The 23246-nt window shown below is 29.5% G+C and overlaps 5 protein-coding genes across 5 annotated transcripts in view; 1 reads left to right on the top strand and 4 right to left on the bottom strand.

The window, feature by feature from the left end:
• The window catches only part of Phum_PHUM433370 (ABC transporter, putative), a gene marked incomplete at both ends in the record, with an annotated part of 10504 nt that extends 7442 nt beyond the window's left edge, over nucleotides 1-3062 (bottom strand). Inside the window, 2 exons of the mRNA XM_002429408.1 lie at nucleotides 2-161; nucleotides 2953-3062. Of these exons, the coding sequence (XP_002429453.1) occupies nucleotides 2-161; nucleotides 2953-3062 (270 nt within the window). The remainder of the gene's footprint in view (nucleotide 1; nucleotides 162-2952) is intronic.
• Nucleotides 3063-6381: 3319 nt separating this feature from the next.
• Phum_PHUM433360 (protein SYM1, putative) lies at nucleotides 6382-7322 on the bottom strand (the record flags this gene model as incomplete). Its single annotated transcript, XM_002429407.1, has 3 exons — nucleotides 6382-6401; nucleotides 6496-6504; nucleotides 6650-7322. 3 exons carry the CDS (start codon nucleotides 7320-7322, stop codon nucleotides 6382-6384), a joined length of 702 nt encoding a protein of 233 aa, XP_002429452.1.
• A 901-nt stretch (nucleotides 7323-8223) lies between these two features.
• Phum_PHUM433350 (mitogen-activated protein kinase kinase kinase 7-interacting protein, putative) lies at nucleotides 8224-11385 on the bottom strand (the record flags this gene model as incomplete). The annotated part of the gene is made up of 7 exons (XM_002429406.1): nucleotides 8224-8348; nucleotides 8433-8593; nucleotides 8665-8858; nucleotides 8928-9187; nucleotides 9259-9459; nucleotides 10485-10657; nucleotides 11111-11385. The coding sequence occupies 7 exons, from the start codon at nucleotides 11383-11385 to the stop codon at nucleotides 8224-8226; spliced, it is 1389 nt and encodes a 462-aa protein (XP_002429451.1).
• Nucleotides 11386-13717: 2332 nt separating this feature from the next.
• Nucleotides 13718-17947, top strand: Phum_PHUM433340 (uncharacterized protein; the record flags this gene model as incomplete). Its single annotated transcript, XM_002429405.1, has 9 exons — nucleotides 13718-13813; nucleotides 15300-15570; nucleotides 15662-15797; nucleotides 15931-16081; nucleotides 16165-16483; nucleotides 16558-16892; nucleotides 16964-17360; nucleotides 17463-17660; nucleotides 17805-17947. 9 exons carry the CDS (start codon nucleotides 13718-13720, stop codon nucleotides 17945-17947), a joined length of 2046 nt encoding a protein of 681 aa, XP_002429450.1.
• A 322-nt stretch (nucleotides 17948-18269) lies between these two features.
• Phum_PHUM433330 (uncharacterized protein) lies at nucleotides 18270-18471 on the bottom strand (the record flags this gene model as incomplete). Its single annotated transcript, XM_002429404.1, has 2 exons — nucleotides 18270-18281; nucleotides 18331-18471. The coding sequence occupies 2 exons, from the start codon at nucleotides 18469-18471 to the stop codon at nucleotides 18270-18272; spliced, it is 153 nt and encodes a 50-aa protein (XP_002429449.1).
• Nucleotides 18472-23246: the final 4775 nt, after the last annotated feature.

Here is a 23246-nt window from a genome sequence, read left to right as displayed (position 1 = left end):
CCTGAGGCATGAAACCGACGCGGTGTCCAGGTACTCCACATTCACGAGTACCCGGATATTCACCTAAAACTTTAATTTCTCCAGAATTAAGTTTTCTTCTTCCAACGACACAGGATAAAAGTGTTGTTTTACCACATCCGCTCGCACCGAGCAAACCATATCTGTAAATAAAAAATTATTATTATTATTATTATTATTATTTATACAATAAATTTATTTATATCCCTTTAATAAATAAACGTTAAATAACATATAATTAATTAATAAAATTAATACGTAAAGAGCGCGTGAAGGTAAAATAGTAATAATAATAATAATTTTTTACTCTTTTCGTTAGCTTTATTATTAGTATTATTATTATTACTCAATAATTTTTTTTTTTAATATCTTTTCCTGATAAATTTAATAATATTTCCTTAGAGTTTACACCATGTCATTTTACTCCTACCACTTTCTCCTTACTTTTAACTGTATTTATAATCACTGGTTTAAAAAAAAAAGTTTATTATCATGTAACATCCGCCGCCCCTCCCCTCCCCACCCCACCCCCCGTACGAATATCATGTAATAGAAAAAAATAATTTAATCCTCCAAAGTAATAAATTTTATTATTACATTCGATATTATTAAACGAATCGAATTACAAACGATCGCCCAAGAAAGATGAAATAATAAAATCATTTTTCAACCATTTTTTTTTTATATTACGAGAGAGAGAGAGAGAGAGAGATAGATAGAAAATGATAAATACTATGAAATGATAACGCGTTTGTAATTATAAAATGCCCCAAATTTTCCAGCACGACTGTAAAAGGTAACAATTTTCATTCTAACCATTTTTTTTTTTTATATATAAACTAATTAAATAAATTTTCCTTTTTTTTTTTTATCTAGAATATTCTTTAATCATCAATCATCAAAGAATTCATCATTGAAAATGATTAACTTAATAAAATAAAAAACGTGATTTCCGAGACGTGAAATTGTATTATTATTATTATTATTAAGTAAGAGATTATAGGAAATGAAACGTATAGAGGCACATAAGGTGACATTTAAATTCAATTTCAATAAATTTTCATTCATTTATAAACCGAACGAATCCTAATAAAAATTAATTAATTAATTAATTATAGAAATGTGTGAGAGTTCGCGAAATAAAATTTTTTTTAAAAAACGCGTTTTTTTTTCCCGCCAAAAAATTAAATCACACATTTAAAAAATTTTTTAAAAATTCATTCGATAGCATACACAATAATAACGCCGCCTTCGCAACACACAAATAATAATAATAATAATAATAAGGATTGTAATTAATATTCCGCATTGTAATTTTTTTCTTTTCTTTTTCCTCCTCCTCCTCCTTCATCTCCTCCTCCTCCTTCTTCTCAGGTACATCATAAAGAAAAAAGAAAATTGCCTTGTCCTAACCCTTACTACATATTTTCCGCATAATTTTTTTTTTATTTATTTCCTTCCTCCTTGAACCGTTCAAAGACGAAAAAGTCATTTTCCAGTTGATAATTATGGAATTCCATAAATATTAAATTCATTATTATTATTATTATTATTATTATTATTATTATTATTATTATTATTATTATTATTATTATTATTATCGCAATAAAAAAAACCATTGTTTTGTTTAAACGATTGATTGTTTGACTACTTACTCCAATAAATTTTCTCAAAATTTTCTTCAAATTTTCTCGAATCTCAAAAAAATTTTCCTTTTTGGGTAAATTTAAAAAAAAAAAAAAAGTACAAAAAATTTATGACGTAATCGATAGTAACAGTGACGTATTCAGACAAAAAAAAACCTCATGTGATAAAAATCACATTTTTTAATGTTTTTTTGATTGATTTAAAAAAATTTTTTTTCGTATCTGCAACGAGGAAATGAAAAATAAATTTTCATTATTATTATTATCATTATCAACAACTTATTTTTATTACGCTAATAATAATAATAATAATAATAATAATAATAATAATAATAAACTTTACCATGTAATTTAATTACATAAAATAAAATAAAAAAACGTAACTTTTACTTATTTTGGCATTTCCAAAAATTTATTTATTTATTTATTTATTTTTTTTTTTTTTTTACGTTGGTATTACTTCGAATGTTAGTTAGTTAGTTGGTTAGTTATTCTACCTTGAAATTAATTAAACAAGGATTAATGATTAGTAAAAATGTAATTTTTTTTTTTAGTAACATCAGAACCACCCTTGGAACGTTTAACCTACAAAAAAAAAAATAAGAAAAAATCGATTACATTATATTAAAATTAATGATAAATAAATTAATTAATTAATTTCGATAACTTGTTTTCATTGACATTATTTTGTTTCCCCCCCTTCTCCCCTTCCCCATTTGCTGAAAACCTTTTCATCATCATCATTATCAGAAAACTGACTGTAAAAATTTTTTTTTACATAATAATAAAATGTTAGAAACGTTACAAAAAAAAGAAATGAAAATCTCGTCGTAGGTGATGATGATGATGATGATAATATGTAGTAAAAGTCGAAATCTAAATCCACGTGAATAAATCAGGTTCAATAAACTAACCGGCAAAAAACCTTAAAAAAATTCAAAACCTAAACGAATCATCAACGTTCGTAAAGTTTTAACGTCGTAGAATATTTTTTTTAAAAAAAAAATTATTTATTATTATCGATTCGATTTTTAATAATTGTATTTCGAGTTAAATAATAATAATAATAATTATTGTTTTATATATATATCGGTCACAGATACTCGAAAATTATTCGTGTCAATAGCCACGCCTTCCGTTCAAAATAACTGAAAAAAATATATATATATATAGACAACATAAACTAAAAAAAAAAGTTTATATTTAAATGTAATCACACACGTTAATAACTTTAAAAGTAAAAAAAATTAATGACACGTTATTTAAATAAATAAATTAATAAACTTACATAACACCCTGTGGCACTGTCATGTTTAAATTTTTTAAAATTACGTTCGTTTTTGACGAACGTCCGAATTCCTTACACGCATCTCTTATTTCAACCGCGTTTGGTGCCATTGTTTCAACCGTTTTCTTTCTTTCCCAATTAAATAAAATTGACTAACGAAAAAATATACATAATTTTTTAAAAAAAATAACAATCACTACGATAATATCGTCGATGAAAAAAAAAAAAAAAATTCACGTTAAAATAAAAACGAACGAAAAAAATAAAATTATTGACACGATTATTATTTAAACGTCCGATTTGGTATCATGGCGACGGACGACTGATAACACGAATAATAAACTTCTTAGACGTTGTGGTCGCACTCGTCGTACTCGCAGGTTCTTTTTCAAATCGCCAAAAATCAAACAACATTGTTGGATTGTACTGTAATAATAATAATAATAATAATAAAATGACAAAACATTTTAACTCCAACTGTGGGCCCAGATAAGGGCCCCCATAGAATTTCCTCTACTCCTTCCGGGTCTGATGTAATTTTTTATTTCCCTTCCATCTCCACCGTAAATCCCCATCGTGGATTGCGATGAGGTTTTCGGGTATATGTTAAAAACGGGGCACATGGAATTGTCCTTGCCCCTCCATTTTTACTCTCTCCCACCGCCGCCTTTCTCTTCAAGGCAGTCTTGTATTATTACAACTTGGCCCTTGGCTCTTGGCTCTCTCTCTCTCTCTCTCTCTCTCTCTCTTACTCGACCTAATTCATTCATTTTAATATAAGTTTTAGTTTAATGTGTATTGTTTGAAAATAAAAATACTATTCAAACTCCTTCATACCATTTTTTTTTTTTTTTAACAAACATATATTTCAAAATGGCGACTTTAAATTTGTTTTCTTCATTCAAGTTTATGCCTGATTGCAAATTTAACTTTTTCTTTTTCTTCAATGTAACATAATCAATATTTAAATATTATCCTAAAGGTATACAACTACATTTGCAATAAAAAAAAGTTTTTAATTTACAAAACATATTACAAAAAATAATAATTTTATGAGTACCTGGAAAACAACATTGTTGTTGTTGTTGTTGTCTTGTAAATTCATATGCCATCATTGACAACAACAATTAAAGAGATGAAATTCAAAATTTATAATAATTACTTAACGTTTACAACTACAATCTTAAATATTCATATTGTAACAAGGAATTACATAATCGTTTTAAACATTATGCAATGATTATGCTGTTAATTTTTTCTTTCTTTCATTTTATTTAAATCTTCTGCAATCGAAACGCACACAACATCAAGCACATGAAAATTTTTTTTTATTGCATCTTTTTACTTGTTTAACCAGCAACATAAAATGAATCATCATCTCACCTTTCTTGAAATTTTAACAACAGCTAAAACAAAAAATTATTGTGGTTAGTTATTGATTATCGATTATTATTTCACTAAGGAAAAAAATAATAACAGTTTTTAAATTATTATTTGATTTTAGCACTTCATTCAAAATTCATATGATTAAAAATTATAAGCCATTAATATCAAGGTTGACAAAGTGGCTTGCTTAAAGAATTAATTACAAAAGATTTATTATCTAAATTTATCGATTAAGAAATTGAAATATCCCTTTAGGGAAACACATAAAACTTATTTTATATTAACACAAGTTCAAAAAACTTTTATTCACAATAAAAAAAAAAACATTTTCTTTCACAATCATTTTTTCACGATTATAATAAACATAACGAAGCGGGAACGCCAAAACCGGAAACGATAAATAACGATCATTCACCGCCATCGCGTCTGCATCCACGTCAAGATAAATATACATTCGTTGTTTATTATATTTTTTTTTGTAAAAAATGGTAAAATGAACAAAAATACGTGATTACGAACGGATATAACAACTGAATTTCTTTTTTCGCAGTAAATAAAAGCTTGATTGACAATTATTTATTCATTTAAATGAAATATTCATCGTTAAAAAAGCATTTTTTTCAATTTTTCCCAACGTCGAATACACAATTGGAAACCATAAGATCTCCAAATTATTTATTTTTACTATTATAAAAACTATTTTATCTCATTTGATATGATTGTTAAACCCTAATTTAATTACCTTTAAGGTAAACAAAACAAAAAAAAAGTATATATTGTCAAACATTAAAAACCAATTAAAAACAGAAACAAAAATCCTAAATGGTATCATTTTCTCATAATATTTGTATTTTTTTTTTTGAGCCTCAAGTTTATTTATCACTTAAATAACATTTAACCAAAAGATGAATCTCTTTTTAATTATAACACACAAACACACATTAATGATCATTTATAAAAACAAAACAAACAATTTTCATTTAATACTACCAAAAAAAAGACACAACAAAAACAAAACAAGAGAATGAGGCTTTAAATTATATAAAAATTATTTTTTTCAAAAATTTGAAATAATATATGTATAAATAAATAATGATTTATAATTGATTAATTTCAAGGCATTCTAGGGAAATCAAATAAATAATTAATTGGATCTCATTTATTTTTTAAAAATTTCAAAAACCTTAAAAAAAAAAAATTCAAAAGATTCCATTTGTTATTCGAATATAATTAATTAATTTCCTTGAATTTTTTTTTTTTTGTAATCGGAATTTAAATTTATAAAAACCTCTTAAATAAATAAACAAATCTTGAAATAAAATTAATTAACCTTTACATAATTAATATTATTTCCTTTTTTTATGTTAAAAAATTTAAATAATTTGTTAAAAAATGTTTTTATATAAAAAATAGTATCATGTAAAAAAACAACAACAACAATCGACCATGAACTATGAATTGTCAAAAATTATTTATAAACAAAAAAAATTAAATTTTCTTAATTTTTAATGAGGACGAATAATTTAATTATAACAAATTAAAATTTTAATTTTTATTGTTTTGACAAAAAAAAGCAAGACTTTACCTTGATTATATAACAAATTTTTAAAAAAAATTATTTTTTCTATTTTTTTCCATTTCTTTCCATTCGTCGTTATGTAATTTTAATAGATTTTATTAACATTTATGTAATTCAACTAGTTCAATAATATATACATTATCCAATCTCATTTGTTACAACCGAATGAATGAATGAATGAATGAAATCATTCTTTTTTAATTAATTTCCCCTGTGACAATTTAATTTATTATTATTATTATTATTATTAACATTAAAGTGATTTAAATTGCAAAAAAAAAAAAAAAATTATTAAATTTGATTATGACTTATTAAAATATATATATTTTTTTTTTTACGTCAGAATTTATTTACACGATTTTTTTATAAATCATTAATTAAATAAATTCATTCAATTTAATTAAATTTTTATATCGCAATCATTTATCATCATAATGTAATTACATAAAAAATTCTAATTTTTTTTAGCACCACCTTTTTAACCCTGCGATATAATAATAATAATAATAATAATAATAATGAACAAGAGTTTTATATTATATATATATTACATAAAAAAAGAAAGAGAAGAAAAAAACTAGGCCAGCCTAGAAATTTTTAATTATTACTTTTTTTTTTTTTTTTCCTATTCATATCACATTTATTTAATAAATTATTACTATGTCATCGATAATTATTATTATTATTTTCTCTCATCGTTTAATTTATTATTATTATTATTATTATTATTACTGTTCACATTACTAAAGTCATCGTTTACATTATTATTATTATTATTATTAGTTTTTTCATCGTTATTGTCATCGATTTCATTAAGAGATATTTCATTTTTAACATATGATGTGTAAACATCGTAACCCAATGAAATTGTGTTGTCATATAAAACTCTGTATTTAAATGGAATAAAATAAAAATTAATAACTTGAGCTGGAGGCCAAATGATCCATTCGGCAATATAAAGACGCCACCATTTTTGAATAATTTCACGTTTGAATTCTTCAAAATTTCTTTTTTCCAATGTGCAAGTTGTCGCGAAAAAAACAGTTATGTACAATGGTGAACCGATTAATTGATCAAGTGTAACTTTTTTGAAAACATTTTTTAACGATCTTCCAGGTAAACATTTTTCAAGGTACTGATACCAGTAATGACAAACAAAACCGACAGTGATGCCAGCTATTGTCATACGAAAAGTTCTTCCCTTGTCCCAATTTCTCGTGTCGTCTTGTAACATTTCGTAATATTGTTGTATGACATCGCCAGCAAATGATAGCGATGCAGAAATTCCGACATTTGTTATTAAAAGATATTTTTGAAACATTACATTTGCTACTGATTTACTCTTTTCGAAAACATCTCTTGTAAAATATTTTGATATTTGAACTGCACTTACTAAACTCGACATAATAATCTGAAATTTAACAACAACAAAAAACCCCCTTTTTTTAAAATATAATCTTATGATTGGTAAAAACAAATAAAAGCTCAAGTGTGATTCAAAAATTAAAAAAAAAAAAAAAAAACGTGATTTTATTCAAATATTCAACAAATTATCTAAGATAATTATCAATAAGGCAAATTATTGAAAACATATTATTATAAAAAAGTTACCCTGACATGTTTTATTTCTTTCTATAAACATACTTAAACAATCCATTCAAGTCAATGAACGTTTTCAATTTTCCCATTTGAATCTAACATATATATATATATAAAAACACCGGATTTTTACTGTTAAAAAAAATATTTTATTTGTCAATTATTTTAAAATAACTGACATTAACGTTAAATTATTATTATTATTATTATTACGATAAATCACTTTCGATTCTCAATAATAAAATTTCATAACGGAACATTAATACTTACAAATTAAAAAAATATATATACATATATATATAAGTTCTGCTACGATCAACTCATGTACGTTGATTTTCGTTAGTCTCCTGCCACGACAATCCATTTTTAATTACTCTATTACTTTTGGCGCGTTTGTTTATTAACCCGTCGTTTACGTTTAATTTTTTTTTTTTTTTTTTCAATTATCAAATTATAAATTAATTAATAAACCGACTGGACAATTAATTCAATTATTAATGAAAAAAAAAGTTTTTAATTAATTAATTAATTAATAATAATAATAATGATAATAATAAAATATATAGTAAATGAATACAAATAAAAAATTTAAATTGTTTGCACGGTTCTAAGGCAATGAAAAAGCGTAAAAAATTTCTTCCGTTACTTGAATTCTTATCAATGATGACGTAATAATCGCAAAAAAGATATTCAAAATGTGAGGTAGATCATTCTTGAGGCATCAAAGATGGCGGCAAAGTATTGTTCGATTTTGCCTTTTCGAAATTTTCGTAAAATTCCGCGAAATCGACGTAAGGTTTGATCCTTTCGTTTCGTTTCAAAACGTTTTCTTCTGAAACAATCAATATACATACGAATGTTCATGACCTATGACCCGAGAAAAAACCGGAGAAAATATTTTTAAAAAAAAAAGAACCTGGGTATACGTCACTGCTGTCCGTCGTCGAAGTATCCTGAGTATCTCTTCTGCCATCATCAATGTCATCATTGGTAACCATTTCCGATTCGTTATCTTCATTATTCGATGATCCGTAATTAATGGGCGGCGGTGGTGCTGTTTCCACGACCGGATTAAACCTTAAACAAAAAAAAAAGAAATAACATTTTCTTCCTCCTTCTCCCCTCCCTTCTGATCGAACTTTTCGTACCTCACGTGAGGATTCGTCGGACTGTTCAATGCGTTCGGCATTGGATAATTGAAATTTCGTACGAGAAGCGTCATGTCGTCGCGTTTTCCACTCGGTATGGCCGCCGTACCGCTCATGAAAACATCGTGATGTATCCTAACGATTTTATCTACGACTCCTTGTGCGACTCCAGTCAAAGTCGACTGTATTCTAAACTGAATCAAATAGATTATCAGAAAGGAGAAAGAGAGAGAGAGAGGGGGAGAGAAAATGGCTCCACATACTTGTTCGACGGCTATTTGAGCAATTTCTTTATTGACAGACTCCACGCATCCCGTCGCTTCTTGCAGGCTTTTGTACAAACCGTCCGACATTAAAAGTAAAAAACTACTCGCTTCGTCTATGGGTATCCCACCGTGAACTTCGGGCTCTGCTATCACGGGTTCCCCACATGCCGCCGCCAAATCTTCAAAATCTTTATAACCGCCCTTGACTAAATAATTACCTATGCAACGCGTCGTTTCCTGATTCCCTATCCTCGATCCTGAAAACATTCAAAACGTGAGCCGAAAACCGGAAACCCATTTCCCCTCCTTCCCCTCTCCCCATCCTTACTTTTCCTTATTTCATCCACGTTTAATCCGAGCTTATACATTCTCAAAAGTTCATCTTCGTTTCTTAAATCGTGATCGACGGATAATTGTATCACTTTCAACACTCCGTTATCATCCGTTTTGCATAGCAAAGCTCTACTATCTCCAACGTTCGCAACGTAAAGTTTACCATTATGTATGAGAGCCACGACGGCTGTGGTACCTAAAAAACAAAAACAAACACCTTGATGATAATAATAATATTTCCCAGAATACAGTCAAGGTGACAATTACATCCGACGGCGGTCGGTACTATAAACCTTGAAATTTGCACCTCACGTACTCGGGATCGTCAACACAAAATTCCATAAATTTCGAATGATAAAGCATCAATGATGAGATGACGCACGTGGCAGCATCACAATGTGACACCATCCACGTGAAGGGTATTAAGAGGTAACCGAGAGGACTCGCAATCGCGAAGTGCCGACGGTCATTATCAGGAGTAGAGGAGCGGAGAGAGGTATGCAGCACGAGATTACAATGCCACATTCTCAGGAGAGGGGGAGGGTCGACTATGTTTGAGTTATTAAATACCGGGAGAGCGCGAACGCAGTCCCGACTACCAAAAATTACGCGCCCGAGATGCCCACATTTGGGGCATTCGCAGGAGTCAACCAAACCGAAGTGCAATGGTAAGGCCTCGTCCCGGGGGAACCGCCTTCATGATCACGGTAGCCCCTACGCCAGGTAAGTATGCTTTTTCATCCGCACTCTCGTCATCACGTTGAAAACATTCGTTAATTCATCCGCTAACACCCTTCGACTTTTCTTTCCTTTTATTTTTATTTTCCGTACGAATTTTCCTTCGGGATTATTTTCATCATTATTATTATTATCGGTTTTGAAAAATTTAATAAAATAATTTTAATAAATATCAATAAATGTTAATTAAAATTGAAAAAAATTAATTTGGTAATTTAAAAATTGACAACACTGCCATCTGTGGGAAAAATTCGAAACTATCAAGACGACCATTTAATTTTTGTTTTGTTTACAAACATTTGCTTTACCTTCTGTTTGATCCCGATCCCCTTTTGTAAAATCTAACGTTGAGATCGTCAACTTGAGGTTTTATCCTAAAACTCACCCGACCCTCTCCCTCCCCCCCCCCTTAAATTGGAATTTGTCATAAAAATTAAAACACAATTGTTATAATTCGCAATTTTTCAAAATAATTTCCCTTACCGGAAGATAATTCCGTGTTTAAGGAATTTAATTTATCAACAAGGTGAGGATATTTCTGATAAGCCTCGTACGAAGTCAAATCATCCGGTATTTCGTATTGAACGCTCGTTCTTTCTGCTAATTTGTCTCCCACGGAATCCCAATAACTGTTTTCGACAGCGAGAAAAGCTTGCCTGGAAAATAAATGAACGAACAAATTAGTGAATGAATGAACAATCCTTTGGGATTTTGCGAATTAGAACATCGAACCCCCACACATTTCAAACACAAACAAATTAATAATAATAATAATAATTAATTAAATCCGTTTGTCTGGCGGTTGTGCAAAACTTTTTCTTATTACGTTCCAGTACAAAAATCTTCCATTTTAATTTTATTACCCGTAAAGTCATAACGTTCTGAACGTTTTAGATTCGCTTCTGAACAAAAAAAAATCCTTTGTTTAGAATTTAATCTCAAAAAAAAAAAAAAAAAACTACCTGAAACCTATTGAGGGGAATGAATTTTTAAAAACCGGAAAACGGTCGATCTAGGTAGACTTTGAACTTTTTTTTTTTTTGCAAAAAAAAAAAAAATCGTGACGTAATAAAATAATCCCGAGTTTTTCTGCCTTTTCGTTTTCGTACCTGAGTTTTTCTTTAACTTCTTCGTCGGTCGTCGCATCCAACAATTGATTATCCAATAAAATTTCAGCTGCTATTCTTTGTAGAGCAAAATTAGCTGCTTGAGATCCTTCGTCACCGTCGAAGACGCCATACAAATAAGTGTCGCGACTTTTATCGTGTTCGACTTTCACGTGAAAACTAAAATCTTCGTATGGATGAGCTTCCTGTTTGTTTGTTTGTTTGTTCACGTACCGAAAAACAAAAGAAAAAACAAAATGGATTAATAGGGAATTCATTTTTCCAAAAGAACTCTTGCCCCCCTTTTTTATCGAAAGGTCAAATCCTTGCCATTTTTCATACGTAAAAGAAAAAAAAACTCGTCCATCAACCCTTGAGGAAATTAATTATTTTTTCAACCCCCCTGAGGATATTTAAAAAAAAAAAAATTTGCAAGTAAATTGAAAAAAAAAAAAAAAAAATTTCCATTTTAGTTCCTTGAAAATTTTCTTGTTTTTCTGCCCTAAAAAACACACACAAAAATTTTCGTTCGAGGAGGAGAAAGGGAGGGGGAGGGGGAGGGGAGACTTTGTTTTCGAAAAAAAAAACATTCCTTCAAAATTGGCACACGAAAAAAAAAATTAATTTACGAAGGCCGATTCGTCGTCGTCGTAATAGGCTTCCATTTAATTATAATCTACGTCCAGTTTTACATTATTATTATTATTATTATTATTATTATTATTATTATTATTATTATTAATCGGTCAAAAAAAAAATTATTATTATTATCATATTTTTTTTCCCTTTCATTCCAATTAAATTCTCACGCGCGTCAGCTATTGACGAATTACGTCATCATCATCATCATTCATTTTTTTTTTTTTTTAAAATAAAATTTCGATTTCATCATTTTCCACGTTTCCCCGCCCCCACCCCCCACCGTTCTCCCCTTCTCCCTTCTTCCCTCCCCTTCCTCCTTCCCCCCTCGTACGAATGTTTTTTTTTTTTCCATTGTGTTCTCGGATAAAGGGCAAAGTTTGCATTTTTTTTTTTTTTTTTTTTTTTTTATTAAAATAAATGAACGAATCATCATCATCATCATCATCATCATCATTAGTCGACCACGTGAACGGCAAAAACTCATCGATAATAATAATAATAATAATAATAAACGAACGAACGAACGAACGAACATTTCAAATCGATTTGAAAAAATTTTTTTCTCTCTCTCTTTACCATTTACCCTCCCTAAAAACGAACCAAAAACCTTGTGAGTCTTTTCCGTATTCGAAAATTAATAATAATAATAATAATAATGATAATGATAATAATAATACTACGAAAAAACACTGATAATAGTGATAACAGAAAAAAAAAAATAAAAACAATTTCCTTCGGGTTTAAATCCCATCGAGATTAATTAATCAAAACGAGAATATTTTTTTCATCGTTAAAAAAAATGTCACCGAAATGATAAATTCTATCTCTCTCTCTCTTTCGTTAATTATTATTATTACTATTATTACTATTATTATTATTATTATTACTTTTTCGATTATATTTCGAGTGTTTCGCCATCGAGAAATTTCCAAAAAAAAAAAAAAAAAGTTTTTTGACCGAAAAACAACAAACGAAAAAAATTTTTTTTAATCAGGCTGATGGGGGATCAGGAGAGATGGGGGAGGGGGGAGAGGGAGAGAGACGTGTAAATTTTCATCACACACACACGCACTCTCTCTTTTTCTCTCTCTCTCTCTCTCTCTCTCAATTATTAATTAATTAATTTTTAGAAAAAAAAAAAAAAACTAGCAAAACCTGAAATCACCCGAACTTGACGTTTGATCGTTTCGTCGAACTATTTAAATTTTTATTTTTTTTTTTTCATCATCATCATCATCATCATCTAAATCCTTAAAACGTCCCTGATAATTATTTTTTTTTAAAACGTCATCGATTATTCCCGAATAATATTAATAATAATAATAATATTTGGCCGCGAGAAGGAACCGTTTACAATATTTTTTACGTTGCGAATGGTCAAAACGTGACCGTGACGCGGACGAACGACGTTCTTTCATTTCCCCCTCCCTCCTTCCCTCCCCCTCCCCCAAATCTAATAAAAAATATACCTTACTACTACTACTATTATCATTATTATTATCATAGGCGGTATTTTGCGAATATATTACGATTTTTTCAGGTTTGTCCGACGAACCGAAATCACCACCGCGTCCACGTCCATGATCGAGCATGCGCAAAAAACGTCGCGTGGCCCTGCCGAAGAACGCATAATTTTATTATTATTATTATTATTAATATTAACAATTTACCAGTTTTCCGGCGATCAATTATAAAACTCGCGTTTAATTTATTATTATTATTATTATTAAAGTTATTATCGATCAATTTTATTTATTTATTTATTTTTAATAAGTGTTCCCGGTCCGTGTGTAAATAAAAAAAAAAAAAATGATTAAAAGAAATTTTTAAAAAGAAAACTTTTAATTTTAGTGGGGGGAAAAATAGGAAAAAATAGGAAAAATCGTTAACCGTCGGAAATCATCGGGGGGGTATTATCATAAAATCGAAATAATAAGTGAGTGAAATTTTATTCGTTTTGACAAAATAATGACGAAAGAAAATTCGGAAAAGAAAAAAGAAAAGTTGGTACCACCTGATGGGGGTTGGGGATGGATCGTAGTACTCGGTGTCGGTCTCGTGAACGTAAGTAATTAAACAAAAAACCAACGAATGATGTTTTAAAAATGCCATCAAATGTTTTAAACGCGATAATAATAATAATAATTAATACTTGTTAATGACATTCTCGGCCATTTTGACAAAAATTAACAAATTCGCAACAATAATGATAATAATTAAAATGAGAGAGAGAGAAAGAGGAAAAACGCACGCACGCACGTGCATTCGTTTGTTCGTTCGTTTGTTTGTTTGTCGGAAAAAAAAAATAGAATCGAACAAGTTCGAACGAACCGTTTGTTCGACAAACAAACAAAATCTTTCTTTCTTTCTTTCTTTCGTTTCCTTTCATTTTTTTTTTTTTATGTTTCACAATTAAAAATGAAATGACAAACAGAGAAAAACAAATCAATGAACGGCAAACGAACGTTTTATCGATTACACTACACACATACATACACATTGAGAGAGAGAGAGAGAGAATTGAACCTTGACACGACTAACATTCAATAATAATAATAATAATAATAATAATAATGATAATAAAAACACAAACGAAACAACAAATAAAAACATAAATAATAATAATAATAATAATAATTTTATACGTGTTTATGTCCGTCTTATTTCTCATCGAAGGATTTTTTTGTCAAACGACTGAAACAAACAAACAAACAAACTGTCGACTAATTTATGAAAAAAAATAAAATAAAATAAAACGAAATCATTAATTGACGAAATAATGAATTTTCGTTTCATCATCATCATCATCATCATCATCATTATGGGGAAACGCGTGACGTCACGACGATGATCGACAATCAATTTAAACATCGACATGATGACGTCACGAAAACGACGAGATCAGACAAAAAAAAATGAAAACATTAATGTATGTAAATAAATAAATAAATAATAATAACGAGAGAGGGTTAAAAAAATGATAAGGGCATGATGGTGTCGGAGGGGGGGGCGGGTGATATTCAAAGGGGTTGATTTTAAACACGCGCACGCACCCTCCCCATCCCCTCTTCGATTCGATGTTTGAATTATTTAAAACCCTCATCATTAATAATAAAATTCGACTTAATTGTGTCGACTTTTAACCGGTTTTCATTTTTTTTTTTTTTTTCTTGTGACACGATAATGACACTAAAAACAGCAGGGGGAGGGAGAGGGGGAGGGTGGGGGATGATCGATACGGCAATTTCGATATGTAATAATCGATTAATTTAAACTCGACGAACGATTGTTTTTGTTTCTCATCTCAAAAAGTTTTCTTTTAGAAATTCACGCGCACGCACTCACGCAGGCATCTTTGACATTTTTTTTTTTGTATCGATTTCAGATCCGCCATTTTGAATGAAAAGTCAGTCACTGATTGTTTTTTTTTTTTTTGTTAACAATTGATAAGGTCTCGACCGACGGTTTAACATGAATGGAAACAATGAACGAATTATCATAAATAAATAATTTTTTTTTTTTTTTTTTTTTTTCCCTCCTTCCCATACAGTTTTCCACGAGGTCTTTGGAACCTTCTTTCGGACTCCTTTTCGGAAGTCTTCTTCAAGAACTGTCTATAGCCACGACTGGAGCCGGTATAATATTCAGCACGTATGAAGCCATTGTTAATTTCAGCGGGATTTTCGTCGGACCTTTGATTAAATCATATTCGTATCGTAAAATTGCTTTCCTCGGTTCCATTCTCACATCTTTGGGTTTGATATCGACATTTCCAGCCTATTCCATGGCTCACATACTCATAACGTATAGCATAGTCGTAGGTCGGTTTCTCCTTTTCCTCCGTAATGAAATTTCCACGTGTCCATGATTCTTCCATTTTGTTTTTGAACGCTTTTTTCCCTTACGCTTCAGGTTTGGGTGTTGGATTTTCATCGTCTGCAACTTTTGTTTCCATTAATTATTACTTCAAAGAAAAACGAGGTCAAGCCGTGGGCATAGCAATGACGGGAACCGGATTGGGACTTCTTCTGATGCCTCAAGCCATAAGGTAAACTTGCGAAAATTTCAATGCCCTCAACAACTTATTATTCGTTTAAATAACAAAACCCGCAATTCGACAAAAATAAGAAAAAAAAAAAAAAATTATTTGCCGAACAATTCTTCCTTGGTTTAATTTTCAGATATTTAACGGAAGAATACGATTTCGCAGGTTCGATACTCATAATTGGTGCTTTTGCACTTAACGCATGCGTCGGTTCTGCCGTTCTTCAACCTTACAAATGGCATTTGAAAAAGATTGAAGATGATGAAGAAGCAGAAGAAATTCTAAACGTAACGAACTCATTTTTTTTTTTTTTTTTAAATTTTCCGTATGAATTCCTTTTCCATTTTATTTCTTCTTCATCTTGTTCCAGAACGAAGAAGGAAAAAAAATTCCATTGAGTAGACAAAATTCAGAAACGAAATCTCAATCGGGATTTTCAACGTATCCGCCGCAAATAACGATTGAAAACACGATCGAAGAAGAAGAACAAGATGATTTCGAACATGGCGACGACGACGACGACACAAACAACAAATACGTGAGCAACGCACAAATAAGCGTTTTATCCGTGGAATCCCAAGAAACAAAACCAACGGATGATAATAAAATTCCAACGAGACGAGTATCGGAATTTCGTCCGAGATTTTATTTGCCAAAACCCTACAGAAAATTTTCACTCACCGATAAAGGTTCGATGAACCCGATGTAGTAGTAGCAGTGGTGGTTTTCACGCTTTTCCAATGTATTGTCTGTGTTGTTCCAGAGTCGAATCGTGATTCCCTTTTAGAAGAACAATCATCTTACTTCATACAGAAACCATTAAATAAATCATCGACAGAAGTTAAATTCGATAGGTATTTCGATGAAAACATCGGAGGAGTGGGTGGAAGATCGCATCACAGACGGCATTGGTACGAAAGTCCAGGTATGAGGTACAATACGTCATCCGTGAGCATGAACAAGAGCAATCAAGATTTTAATAATCATTTACAAATTCCATCGAACGGAACGACAACGATGATGAGAAAAAGAAAAATTTCAACCATATCCAATTTATCGAGTTTAGATTACAGTGGGAGTTATTTATATCTTCACGCTGTAAGTAAATAAAACATGTCGGTAAATTAAAAAAAAAAAAAAAAATATACAACCCTTTTCCTTTTGTTCAGATCGAAAACGAATTGAAAGACGAGGGTGTTTATTTTGATAAGACAAAAGAAACCGATCAAGAATCCGTGGGAAAAAATAAAAATGAGAAAAAAACAACATTTTGGCAAAAATTTTCCGCATTCATGGATTTCGATTTGCTCAAAGATCCCATTTATCTTAATTTATTATTTGGCGTGTCGATTTTTTACGTCGCCGAATCCAATTTTAAAATGATCGTACCTTTTTTCCTCGCGGATTTGGGTCACACAAAATCCGAAATGGCTTTTTGTTTATCCATGATGGCGGCGAGCGACATTGCCGCGAGATTAATATTGCCTCCGATATGTGACAAACTTAAAATTTCAAGAAGGACGTCCTTTTTAATTGCCGCCATTTGTTGCGGTTTATCAAGATCAGGTAGTAGTACTCTTAACCTAAAGGAATTTAAAAATGATGATGATGATGATGATGATAATATTGTTAAAAACACTTTATCGAAATAAAATAAAATCATTTCAGCATTGGCAGAAACTCACGAATGGATCAAACTTGAAACTATATTAATTATAAGTGGATTTTTCAGAGGAGCCACATTAATTAATTTCATGTTGGTTATACCTGAATATTGCGACAACAAATTAAACAAACTTCCAGCGGCATTAGGTATTCACATGGTCGCAAAGGGTATTTTTCTAATAACAATCGGTCCTTTAATAGGTAAATACATATTTATCTTCCATAACTTTTTTATTTTTCCCCCTCTCTCGAATTCATAAAACTGGTTCATCTATAAACAATTATTAAAAAATTATAATTATGTACAGTAATCCAATTAATTGATTGATTGATTGATTGTTTTAGGATTGGTGAGGGATTTAACAAACAGTTACCCTCTTTGCATTCACGTACAAAATGTACTTATACTTTTATGTGCCATCGCTTGGATTATAGAATATATGATAATAAGTAGAAAACATAAAGATTTGGAACAAAATGTCACATGATCTATACAATCTTTATTTTCACTTTATGTAAATAAATATCAATCTCGAATGTTTTGTCGAAGTAGAATGAAAAAAAGAAATATTACAAAAAAAATTGAAAAAAAAAAAAACTCATCGATTGTGATGTTTCATCTGAAAGTAATGTACAATAATTTTATTTAATTTGACCTTTTTATTTTTTAAATTTTTATAAATAATGTATTTTAAATAAACCTTAGAAGAAATGTATAAACAATTTTCAACTTGTTTTCTTTTATAAATTATAAAATTCCAACGAATTGTCACAAATTCTCTTTCTCTCTCTCTCTCTCTCTTATAACCTTCAAACTATTCCCTTCGAATTAATAATAATGATAATAAGGTATATAACGTTATTCTCTCACCTGTCGATTTCCATCTTCTCTATAAATTTGATTTATCGATGAACCGACAGCAGATTCTCTACAAACTGGTAATGCATCCGTCCAGCTGTTGGATTCGGAAAATGCAATATCTTGAAGTGGCAATTCAGCTCTCGTTGGCATAATTACGATTAATCAAATCATCGAAATATATCAAACCTTAATTTATTTACAATAACCTGCGACGATATTAATAAATCATAAAATCATTCGTGAAAAAAAAACACAAAACTTAAAAATAATACGTTGGTCTATAATATTCGATATAACAACAAAGCAGAAGACGAGTGTCGTGGTAATAGAACACGTATACGTACAAAAATGGCGCGTAAAAGTTTTACCAACGTTCGTTATAATAACGACCGACGCGTTTCTTTACGCAACCGATTACGTTACGTCATCCGTGACGTAATCAAAAAACAAACCATTTTTTTATAATTATTATTATTTGATTGTTTACGTCATTAAATTAATTTCTTTTTTCCCCTCATTTTAAATAAAATAAATAAATTATTAAAATCGACGCCATTAAAAAAAAGAAACCATTAAAATTTTCTATTTATAAAAAAATTAATTAAAAAAAAAAAAAAAACGTGATTTAAAAAAAATTCTCGTAAGAATGAAACGAAATCTTTATCATTATTATTATTATCATTATTATTATTATTATCGTTACACGAGGTATCTGTGAGGTGGCATATAATGCGATGTAACAACAACAACAACAACTGTTTCAACCTCACCTTTTTTACATTTTCACATATCATTCAATAGTCCTTAATTAATGACAACGATAAATAAAACAAACGACAACAAACAACAGACAATAATAATAATAATAATAATAATTAGAAAAGAAAAAAAAAATGTATCTCTTCTTCTTATTATTTTGTGCGTGTGTGTTTATGTCATTCGTTTATTCCATACGAAATTTTTTCCCATGGTAATTTACATATAAGAAACCCCCCCCCCCCCGGATCCGGAGGAATGCTGCGTATCGTGTGGGGGTGTAGGAGATCAAATCCATCGTCCGCAATTTTTTTTTTTTTTTTTTTAAATTAAAATTATCATTCGTGATAATATTTATATTTTCTCACCACACACGCACCGTTAAAGCTAAAAAAAGAAAAGAAAATTAATAAATTTTCCTCATTTTCCGAAGTATTTCGTCGTGTCGCTAGAAAATAAAAAAATTATTATTCGATCAATTTTCCTTTTTTTTCCCCCTAATAAAAAATCTTCGCCTTTTTCTTTTTTAGATGAAACAAAAGAAAATTTGTGCGTACGTGTGTGAGTGCGTGTGTTTATGCGTGCGTGTGAGTGCGTGTGTTTATGCGTGCGTGTGAGTGTGTGTGTGTGTTTTTTTTTTTTTTTCTATAATGAATAATTAATTAGTAAATATTCATAAAGTGTTTTTTTTCAAATCTTGTGATCTAGATTTAGCAACAACTCATGCGGATGTTGTTGTTGTTGTTGTTGTTCGTCTTCTTCTTCTTCTTTTATCTCTTTTATTGAATCTACGCACAGGTGAGTGAGGTAATTTTTTTTTCTTTTTTCTCTCGTTAATATTAATATTAATATTATTATTATTAGTATTATTATGGTCACTCTTAAACACGACAAGGTTCTTATTTGTCAGGGTTTTTACGCATTTATTCCAGGTTTCTACCCGACGACGATTCCTTAGGGATAAATGCTAGAATTTCGGTGGTGCTATTTATAATATCGTCATCATTATTATTATTATTATTATTATTATTATTATTATTATTATTATTATTATTATTATTATTTCTTTTTCTTCTCCCGATAACGTTTGGAAATTTTTTTTATTTAAACGCCATTATAAAGAATTCGACGCTCTGATAATTTTTTTTATATATTTTTTTCAAGCGTGTGTGCGTGCGCGTGCGTGCTCGTTCGCGTGAAATTTTTAATTTTATTATATAATAATAATAATAATAATAATAATAATAATAATAATAATAATAATAATAATAATAATATTTAAACTATTTTTTTTATTTATAACAATAATAATAATAATAATATAAATTAAATAATCGAAAGTGAAAAATCTAAACCGGTAATTTATTATTTTCATTCAATTTTTTTTAAAAAATTTATTATTATTATTATCATTAATAAATATTTTACGTAAGAATGAAAAGAATAACGATTCGATTTTGATATCGAACGATCGATCGATCGATTAATCGAATAAAAAAAAATTTTTTTTAAATTTTTCGAAATTCGTTATATCGTCAAATTTTTTTTTTCGCTCAAAGAACAAAATCGAATCGTATCGAAATGAAATGAAAAAAAAAAAAAAAATTCGTCTTCTGCTTGAATCGATTCGAACGTGTTTATAAAAAAACAGGTCGCGTCTATTATTATTATTATTATTATTTTAAACACAAAAAAAAAAAAAAAAAACAAGTGATGTGGAAATCGTTCGAGCGGGTAAAAACAAACACACATTAAATTTAATTTGCGACAACAGGAGAAGGAGGAGCAACAGCAGCAGCAACAGCAACAGCAACAACATCAGGTACAAAAGTTTTAAATTGCGTTCAAGGTAAAACAAACAAAAGGTTTTTAATTAATTAATGCACCTGAAAAAAAAAAAAAAAAAAAAAAAAAATTTCAGTTAAATTTTCTACGGAGTCGGGGAATCACCGTCGTAACGAAAAAAAAAAAAAAAAATTTTTTTCAATTTTAAAAACGCCGGAAGAAATCATCATCAATCGAATAATTGAATCGTAAAAGGACCGCAGCATCTTCGGATGCTGTTGCGTGAGTGCGTGCGTGAGTGCGTAAGTGCGTGTTGGCACACAATTACCGTTAAATGGATAATTGGTTGGTTCTAATATCTTTCGATCGTATACGTAATGCAATTTAAATAATATCTTTTGTATTCTCTCTCTCTCTCTCTCTCTCTCACGCACATTTGATTGCTTTAAATTAATTTATTAAATAAAAATCCTTTTATATAAACGACGGTGTATTAATAATGATAATAATAATAATAATAATAATAATAATAATAATAACGTTTGTTTTTCAGGGTTACTGAGAGGAAGAAAAAAAAAATTTTTTTTTGTAAAAATTTGGGGTTTTGATTTGTGACCGTTCTAACAGGCATGAAAAAACAGAATTGCCAGTTATTACGTTCACAACTTGAGCCCCCATTAATATCAACAACAAAGAATTTTCCGCCATTACGAGATCCCCGACCATGATGATGATGATGATGATGAATGTTGCCATTTTCGTAAAGATTTGCTAACTGCGAGGAGAAGAAGAATCGAATCACGTATGAATATTTTCCGTTCGAGAACATTCACGCCAATGGAAAAAGTGAGAGAGAGAGAGAGAGAGAGAAAGAGAGAGAGAGAGATTAAATAAAAAAAATCACTTTTATTATTATTATTATTATTACTTTAAATGAAATCCACTTCTTTATTAATAAATTGTTCGCGTTAATAAGGAAGTTCAATGAATATAAAAAAAATTTTTTTTTTTTTATCCTACTCTCGTTCCTCTCTTTATCCCTCCCCTCCCCCCTCCACCTTCCCTCCCTCTCTATTCATTTTTATGTTTATAAATAAATGTTTATAAAAAAATTCGTCGAGATTTAATTTGTTTTTTTTTTTTTTTTTTTTTTTTACTGCGATTCCCCGCCTCCCCCAACCCCCGACATGTCATTCACCACCGCAAAGAATAATAATATTAACTAACATTAAAAATTTTAATAATTATTATTATTATTATTATTATAAATAAAATTTTCCGGGAAGTTTAATTAATTTCCTTTTTCGAAAAAAAAAAAAAAAAAAAAATGGATTTCAATTCGACAGGTACGATTTAAATAATCGGTTATCAATATCCAGGTATGATGACGTCAATGTCAGGGACGATAATACTGATAACGAATCCATCCATTCATTCATTCATTCATTCACTCTTATCAAATATCAATGATAAAAAAAAATAACGGATTCATATATACATTCGACACACGTTCCTTCTCTTTTGTTATTTTACAAACAATTTAAATCCCACGGACATTAAAAAAAAAAAAAAACTGTCCCATTTTTAACAAATAATAATAATAATAATAAAGAAGAGAGTACGGATGGCAGCCTACGGCGGTCATTATTTATTTATTAACAATAATAATAATAATAATAATAAAACCCCCTTCGTGTAAGTATTAGGATAATAATAACCGTATTCAAGGGATTTTAAATTCACCCGCATGACGGACGCGAAGGAGGGAGAGTGAGTGAGGGAGGTAGGGGGGAAGATGATGATGATGATGATGATTTTTTTTCGAAACACTACGATGCCACCGAATGCCAGAACCGAAAAAAAAAAATATATATATATATATATCATTAACTCTGACCCCTTATGACTCGGCTGTCAATGGTGAGTAGTTCAAATATGTAATTTAATGAAGCTAATTTTTCGAGCGAATACAAAAAAAAAAAAACAATTCAATCCGCGTACACAAACTTAATCATCATTATCATCATCATCATCATCATCGTCATCATCATCATCATCGCCATCATCAATGATTGTTTTAAATAAATGGGAAGAAGAATATTAAAAAAAAAAAAAAGAGCTCATTTAAATTAATGTTTTACTTATTACAATGTGGATTATTATTATTATTATCATCATCGTTTACGGACACGCGAACCGTGAAATTCCAGTTTCAATGCGTGTATAAATAATTTAAAATGATACAATAGAAGTTATTCAGCAGTTAATATTATTAATTGGGAGTGGGCCGAGTTTATTAGCTCAATCAAGATGAAGAGGAAGAGGCAGTTTATGACTCACGAGAATCCTACAAAAACATTTCATACCAATGTTAAAGTTGTGAT

The sequence above is a fragment of the Pediculus humanus genome, genomic scaffold (genome assembly GCF_000006295.1).
Source record: "Pediculus humanus corporis 1103172108202 genomic scaffold, whole genome shotgun sequence".
In the NCBI taxonomy this organism is placed as follows: domain Eukaryota; kingdom Metazoa; phylum Arthropoda; class Insecta; order Psocodea; family Pediculidae; genus Pediculus; species Pediculus humanus.
This window is presented reverse-complemented; position numbering and strand designations above follow the sequence as displayed.